The 8,961-nt window shown below is 38.5% G+C and overlaps 1 protein-coding gene across 1 annotated transcript; it reads left to right on the top strand.

Moving 5' to 3' along the window:
• Positions 1-1,332: 1,332 nt before the first annotated feature.
• Positions 1,333-6,087, top strand: LOC126978159 (probable serine/threonine-protein kinase clkA). Its single transcript, XM_050826918.1, has 2 exons — positions 1,333-1,645; positions 4,718-6,087. Exons 1-2 carry the CDS (start codon positions 1,535-1,537, stop codon positions 5,600-5,602), a joined length of 996 nt encoding a protein of 331 aa, XP_050682875.1. The 5' UTR covers positions 1,333-1,534; the 3' UTR covers positions 5,603-6,087.
• The last annotated feature ends 2,874 nt before the right edge of the window (positions 6,088-8,961 follow it).

Here is an 8,961-nt window from a genome sequence, read left to right as displayed (position 1 = left end):
GAGGTAGCGTGCCTTGGCGGGGCACCGTATAAAAATTTGCTCCAAGCAAGCCGATCCCTCTTCCGAGCTTGAAATCGGTTGATTGCCGAGCGAATTTCGCGCGAGAAATTTACGCGCTCTAAAGTGTATCTATGCATATACGTATAGCAAAATATTGCTTACAGTTAGAATAATATCAATGAATGTATATGAAAGCTATCGAAACAAGCTACAAGACCATGCAAAAATTATTCATATTCTGATTTATTTTATTATAAACACACGACGAAAAATCGTTATATTTTATAATAAATGAGTATTTTCAATGAAAACAATTGACTTTATTTATTAGTGTTTATGGTTTTATAATCATCTTTATATGTTCTTTCTAATACAAAAGTAAAATATACATGCTTTGATAGTAATAATTTGAGATATTCATTCCGAAGGTCTAAGAAGAATCCCTTGACCTTGATCGACCTTGAAGTGCGAGATTGCTTTTGTATGTTTTATAACGTAACTATGCTTCATTAAAAGAAATATTTATTCATTATAATTATCTATGTGTAACTATTTCCAAAATTTTTACAAACAATTCAGATTGAATACACACTCTATCAATTTTTGCATGACCCCGGGGCCCCGTATAACTGATACGGCAGAAACGGCGGTAGCTACGTCCCTGATTATATCCGGTGATGGTGACCGGTTACCTGAATGAATGTTACGGAAACCTGTTCTCAACGAAAAATAGGCTAATTAATATGTTTATAATTGGGAACAGTTAATGCTTGTGGTAGAACTAGAGCCTAAAAGATAATTACTGCTAACATTAAAACATCCAGTCCTAGTAGTAATCCTAATATCATCCATTATTTATTATATACAAATAAACTAAGTATAAATCAAAGAATTATTTATTTTAGTATTAATTTACATTGCACCATTTAAAATATCTGGCGGTGTGCTGGCAAAATTTGAATCACTAATTTTTTGTAAACAAAACAATAAAAATATCGAAGAAAAATGGCGGGGATTCGAATAACATACTTTTTTTACGGCGTGCGATTTTCTCGTAGTGTGGTGACAAATTTGTTATTTTTTTTTAATGAAATTAAAGGACAAGATGAGGAGGACATTCAGCTGATGGTAATTGATACGCCTTACCCATTACAATGCTGTGCAATTCTTTGAGACGTAAGATGTTAAGCCTCATTTGCCCAGCAATTTCACTAGCTACGGCGCCCTTTAGACCAAAACACAGTAATGTTTATAAATTCATTCATTCCCACCCATAATCTAGCCGGCATCCTGTGCAAAGGAGCCTCCTACTGGCACACTCATTAGTTTCGCCTCTCAGATGACAATGAGTCTGTTGTCTATGGCATTTCTCTATGTACAGGAAACCGTCGGCAATATAAATTACCACATAACTTAATAACCATAACCAACCAATCCAGACAAACTTTGTAAAATATATTCCATAAACATATACAAATATTCAGGTGGCGAGCAATCGTATGAGCTTCGAAGCGTGTCTGTTCCCGTTTGGTCAATGTCGGAATGCAGACAGGTCCTGGGCACCTCCCGGAAGATTCCTGACGGTCCGTCCAGTGATAGCCAGCTCTGTGCTGGTGACATGAAGGGAGGGAAAGATACTTGCCAGGTAATAAGTCAAAAATCTATTTTTAAGATACGGGCGAAATTTAAAAGAAAAGAAATGATACAATAAAAGAAGAAGTAGCCATAAACCATCTAGGATAAATTTCGCGTGGAATGGTGGTAGTTTCATGTCGATACAATCAGTGATTTAGGCGTGATTGAACCTCAAACAAAGTCCATTTTCATTATATATATACATATAGAAGATAGAATTCCTGTCCTTAAAAGGCACTTATGAATGCCAAAATCAATTATCAAGGCTTTTTGAGTTGAGCTTTATTGAGGACATGCAAGTAACTCAAGGAGTAGCAGTACTTATCTAATTCATTAAATATTCTATATCCGGTTGTGGCCTACTTGAGATAACAATCGTAACTATCGTTGACTTTTCTGTCCCAATAAACTTATCGACGGTGACTCACATTATCCGTACACGCTGTCTGTCAATGGGAGGACGTATAGCTTACCAGCGATAGAAGTTTGTATAAAAATTGCAATTCACGCGTCCCAATATAAGCCGATAAGAATGACTTATCGGGTATATTGGGACAGCTTCAGATTATTGACAGCTATTACTAACAGGAGAAGGTAGTAGTTTGTCTCTATCTGTAGATACTGAAATATAAATGTTAAAGAGTTTTATTTGTGTACAATAAATTAACACTCATAATTAATATAAGTAATTTTATATAAGAACCATCAATACCTGGAAGTGCAGGGCGCCGTTGGGTTTGATAATTGAATAACTCGGAAACAAGTAAATATTTTAGATAAATCAGAACATTCTTTTAACAACTAGGCTATTTTTATAGCAATTTGTAGCAATAGATTATTTTATAGCAATGGCAGTACAATATTTGATTAAAAAGAACGCAAAAAAAAAGATTGCTGGGAGAGTTTCTTGCGCCGTTTCTTCTCTCTCAGAGCGCCATTTGTTTGTTGTTATTGTTTCCGAAGCGGTAGTAGTATCTAGTATATTAGAAATGACATCAAAAAGAATTCTAAACGAATCAATTTTGAGAAAATAAATGCCTTTTTTGCCTTTTTATGCTACAGAGATATCTTTAAGTATATTGCAGGTGATGCAAAATATATATCGATGATACTTTTATTTGCTTGCGTGTCATCTGATGTTAAGTGATCACCGCCACCCACATTTTCTTGTAACACCAGTGGAATTTCCGGTCTCCGGAAAGGTCTACGCGCTTTTTTGAAGATACCCATGTCGTATCATCCCACATATTGCCCAACTAGCTCTGCAGCATACGCCGTTAGAAAGATAAAGTTGAGAGTACACGAATGTTGCAACCACTAGATTAGTGTACTTCAGATATTTTCACAGCATCATGACGTACGGTATACTACAGTACGGTTACTGTGGGGTCATGCTGCTGACATTGATATAGTGTTTGCTCTGCAAAAGAGAGCTATTCGCGCTATGTATCAGCTTGGTTTTAGACTCTTCATTTTCAGTACATTTATAAAAATTTAATATTCGTTCACAAAAATCGTCACCTTTTTGCTCTTAATAGTGATTTTCATTATTAAAATACTATAAATAAGGGATGGCTTGTAACTAATTTTAGTAGGCTTAATAAGATACACAATAGTATTAAGGGTAAATGTATACACTTTTATAATGAAGTCCTAACAACTGTTCAAGCATTATCTATAAATAAATTTAAATGTTTTATTAAAAAATGGCTCAGTCGTAAATCCTACTACTCCACAGGTGAATATCTAAGTGATCCGACAGCCTGGGACCAAATTCTGAATATTTTATAGTAATGAAAATACAATATTGTATATTTGATTGAAAGGAGCGCAAAAAAAAATGCTGGGAGAGTTTCTTGCGCCACTTTTTCTCAGACCGCCATTTGTTTCTGAAGCGATAGTAGTATATTAGAAATGACATCAAAAAGAATTGTAGAGGCATCAATTTGAGAAAATAAATGACTTTTGGTTGTACGTGAAAGATAGTTTTTTATATCGTTGTTGTGACATGTCGTGTGAAGGTAGAATTAGTCAGCAGGAATCAGGTCAAACAGTTCTTCGGAACATTCCCCGCGATAGGTGTACGAAACACATTGAAATCAATCGGCTTACTATTTTACTAATACTAATGCATTTTGTATATGTTTTCTTAGTACGTAAATGCGTGTATCCACATCACTACGTGGTGTATCTTTTCTTTTAAGATAATATATTAAATTTTAATCATTGTTGGATACAGGATACGATAAATATTTAAATATTATAATTACTTTTTCACACATTACCACGATACCTTTATGCTTGTACAGCATTAATATTTCTTTTTTTACTGTTGCATAACATTTGTGTTATATTTTTGTTATTCATATAATGTTAGTTATTCATATATATTGTATTATTAATTATAAAAATTAAATATAAAAAAATTAATTATAAAAAAATATGGCAGTTTTCGAAAAGAAAGATTATTATTATTGCCATTCATCCTATGCTTCAAAGTGACAAGCGTAATGTCTGTGACTCTCATTAATATGACGTTACAAGAATCTTAGGCTGCACCGTGTTGCACTGTTACTCTAGAGTCTAGCGGCCGTTCCCAATATACTATCTACAGATAGAGATAAATTACTACCTTCTACTGTAAGTAATTAGCTGTTAATAATCTGAAGCTGTCCCAATATACCCGATACGTCATTCTAATCGCCTTATATTGGGACGCGTGAATTGCAATTTCCATACAGACATCGTGTATGGATAAGGTGAGTTACCGTCGATAAGTCTATTGGGACAGAAAAGTTAACGATAGTTTTTGATTGGGAACGACCGTAGGTGAACGTCCAGTATGTCTCCTCAATCTTTAAAAACTTTATAATGTTGAGACTTTATATCGTCTTGTTTCTAGGATGATCGCACATTGAGTTTATAAAATATTCTTGAATTCACGTATATAAAGGCCAATAACTTTATTCTGACTCTTCTGGTATTGCAAGGGAGCAATGGCTTACCCCTTTTGTTTTTGGCTTAATGCAAATTATTAATTGTATTCTTTTTTTTGTCTGCAGTAAATTGTTCAAATTTTCAGGGTGATTCTGGCGGACCAGCGCAGATCCAAGATGGTTGTATCTGGCGCGTGGTAGCTGTAACCTCAGTTGGCAGAGCATGTGGTGCTCCTCGTACACCGGCCATATATGCCATCGCTCAGCAACCGTTTATATCAGCTGTTGTCTTTGGTCAGAATAAAAACAAAAATGACAATACTCCAAGTCCTGGAATCAGTTTTGACTTTAATCAGAGACGTAACGAAAATGGAGAACGATATAATAATCAGAACACACAAGGTATTAATTATGGTAACATTTATAATGATAGAGGAAGTACTAGTTCAAATAATAACTTCAACAATGAGAGAAATTATCAAGAATCGCAAGAAGGAAAGAAGAAAAATAATTGGAATGATAATAATAATTCTAAAACTGACGCTAGTTATAATAATGGTTATCTTAATGATCAAGTATCAGAAACAGGACCTAATTACAGTACACAAAATTCTAGGAGAGACAATAAAAATAATAACGAAGCTTACAATCCCTATTATAAGCAAGAATCTAAGCTAAATATAAATAATAACCAAAATACTAGAAGAGATAAGTATAATATATACAATACAGAATCGATATCAGACAATAATCAGCGAAGAAATTTCAATAATAACAATCAAGAATACATTTATAACGGTGACACAAATCATAATGAAAGGAACGATTATAATCCACAAAATACGAACGGTTATCAAAGTGACGATTCTAATATTTATCCAAATTACAATTTGAACTATGCTAACAACCAGAATAATGATAACGGCTATAATAGAAACCAATATACAACAGATGGTTATTATAATGTAGATTCAGTACCAAAATATGAAAGTAAACCTTATTACAATAACGAGAGGGTATGGTGGTCTTGAAAAAATTGTCCTATATCTCATAGACTGATTCGAATATAACTACGATAAAAAAAAGCTCTTAAATCGTAGGCTATTCATTTCAAGAAATATTTCCACAAACCGAGATTTAAGCGGTCCTTTTTCGGATATAAATGATAAGCAATTTAATGACAGCCTAGATTTATAAGAAAGCGAATGTTGAGGTTGCCTGGTCGTATAGAGTAGATGGGTGAAGGAAGACTGACTGCCTAAAACTGCTTTGTAAATATGTTTCACATTACATTGATCATTAAAAATTGTTAACCAGTAAATATAATGAATTTATTGTTCCGATAATATTTTTATAACAAATAATGTGACCTATTGATATTGTTATAAAAACAAGACTGTACTTAAGATTTAATTAATAATAATAGTAATAGTAAAAAAAAATATTGTTTTAATTTAATTTGGAGTAATTAAGAACAGAATTAGAATTACGTATAGACAATACATAACAACCGAAAAACAGTCGAGGTAAATACGTGCAAGGTAATCAAGAACAATTTTCTTAGAAATTTTGGTACGTATAATTCTGACAGTAAAGGTAATGAAATGTAAGGTAATAATATAAATGTAATGATGATAATGAAAGAAACAACAAAAAAGCGTACACAGCTACATTTCTTATGAATTTCAGCAACATATAAAGTCCTAAATTGCAATTAAAGTATTATACTCATAAATTCACATAATATGTTTGATAAGAGTACGGAATAAATTGAGAATATTTTATGATTTGTCCAAAGCATTTTTCTCCATGCACCATCAAACTTTACTACGAAGCATTGTAGAGTCAAAGTATAGCTATACGTGTATTGAGATCTTATATAAATGGAAGTGTTCATTTCATTTATGTTAACGGCAAACAGTTTTCAGGTATAGGTGTAGGAATAGAGTCACGCTGCCGTCTTATGACGTCAGCACAATCGGGCCAGACTCGTTCGGGTTACTTACCACACTCGCACAGAATACCGGCGTGAAGTAGCGGCCTAGTGCCGCTATGTTTCGCATAGGTTAGTGTCGAGGACCGGAGGCCATTCCCCCCGTCCTTCCCCCCCCCCCCCCCCAACAAAATATGAGAGCGGTATTGAAAGAGAAACTACCCCGGAGATAGAGCCGGAGAGCCGGAGAATCCCTCCCCGAGCATTCGCACTCGGGCTGCTCCTTGTATTCTGGGGAGGACACAGTACCGCGTATGTCACAGGACAAACAGGGCAGCAACACCACGGCACCCCGCTCCATGCTTAACGTGGACTTTTGTAACATCCGGGGAATTCACTCCAACTTAAACGCCGTCCACCACCACCTTGAGACGGGGCAGCCGGCCTTGTGTTTCCTTACGGAGACGCAGATATCTCGACCTAGCGATACGTCATATTTAACGTACCCTGGGTACAAAATTGAGCATAAAATGCCTCATGCCGGGGTATGTGTGTACGTTAGGGAGGATATCTGCTGTCGCCGTCTCGGCAATTTTGAGGGTAGGGGCCTGTCTACTCTCTGGCTCCGCGTAGATTTAGAGGACCGCGTCCATAGTGGTAACGCAGAAACGGATCACCTCATGGGCTGCGTTCAAGCGGCATTTGATTACGTGCTTGCTCAGATCCCCTCCGCTGAAATCGTAGTCTTGGGTGATTTCAACGGGCACAATGCCGAATGGCTTGGATCACGTACTACAGACTACGCAGGGCGATCTGTGCATAATTTTGCATTGGCGTATGGTCTGTCCCAATTGGTTGAGTCGCCAACGCGGCTACCGGATGTGGATAGCCACATGCCGTTCTTATTAGATCTTCTGCTGACTACACATCCCGATGGTTACCAGGTCTCTGTCGACGCCCCTTTCGGAACGTCCGACCATTGCCTGGTCAGGAGTGTAGTGCCTATCCGACGCCAACGTCGCAGACCACCAGCGACCCACCGCGTTTGGCACTACAAGTCAGCAGATTGGGATAAGATGCGTTCCTTTTTTGCATCCTACCCTTGGGGCAGGGTTTGTTTCCCTTCGGATGATCCTAGTGCCTGCGCCGTTGCAGTAGCCGATGTGATACTGCAGGGCATGGATATTTTTATACCAAGCTCTGTAGTACCGATCGGTGGCAGATCACAGCCCTGGTTCGATGCGTCAGTTAAAGCAGCATCTGACTGCAAAAAACAGGCGTATCGAACTTGGGTTGCGGCGCTGGGCTCAAAGGATCCGAACTGCAAAGTTCTGAAGAGGAAATATAATGCCTCCAGATTTTTTAAGCGGCAAATCGCCCGTGCGAAATCGAAGCACGTCGTCAAAATTGGCGAGCAGCTTTCAGGGTAGCTGGACCGGAACACGCAAGTTCTGGTCGTTGTCGAAAGCTGCTCTTGGTAACTTCAACCAGCTGTCCATGCCGCCGTTGCACATGAGGAATGACACCCTGGCTCATACGGCAAAAGAAAAAGCCGATCTCCTGTGCACTCTTTTTGCCTCCAACTCAACTCTTGACGACAACGGAAAAACACCGCCGACCATCCCGCGGTGTCAGAGCTCCATGCCTGAAGTACAGTTCCGACAGAAGACTGTTAGGCGAGCTCTGTTTTCGTTGGACGTCAGGAAGTCGTGCGGCCCGGATGGCATTTCTCCAATCGTGCTTAGAACGTGTGCCCCTGAGTTGACGCCGGTGCTAACGCGTTTATTCCGGCACTCTTATTCAAAAGGCGTAGTCCCTGATTCATGGAAGTCAGCCCTTGTCCATCCGATCCCAAAAAAAGTTCGGATCTGGCAAACTACAGGCCTATTGCTATTACCTCCCTACTCTCCAAAATAATGGAGAGCATAATTAACCCCCAGCTCTTGGTATACCTTGAGGGTCACCAGTTGATCAACGACCGGCAGTACGGCTTCTGCCATGGTTGGTCGACTGGTGATCTTCTGGTATACCTAACACCTCTATAGGTGTTAGGTATACCAGAAGATCACCAGTCGGGCGGGGGCTATTGAAAGCAAGGGGGAAGGCCTGGCAGTTGGTCTGGATAAAGCGAAGGCCTTTGATCGTGTATGGCACAAGGCACTCCTCGCAAAACTTCCATCATTTGGGCTTCCCGAGAGCTTATGCAAGTGGACCTCCAGCTTCCTTACTGGGCGCAGCATACAGGTCGTTGTTGACGGTTATTGCTCGAATCCCAAGCCCGTGAGCGCTGGAGTGCCCCAAGGCTGTGTGCTATCTCCCACGCTGTTTCTTCTGCATATCAATGATATGTTGGACACCGCCAACATGCATTGCTATGCAGACGACAGCACTGGTGATGCCGTATACACGGGCCATGCAGGTCTCTCTCGGGAAAACATTGAGCAGTGCCGGGAGAAA

Source organism: Leptidea sinapis, chromosome 2 (genome assembly GCF_905404315.1).
Source record: "Leptidea sinapis chromosome 2, ilLepSina1.1, whole genome shotgun sequence".
NCBI lineage: Eukaryota > Metazoa > Arthropoda > Insecta > Lepidoptera > Pieridae > Leptidea > Leptidea sinapis.
This window is presented reverse-complemented; position numbering and strand designations above follow the sequence as displayed.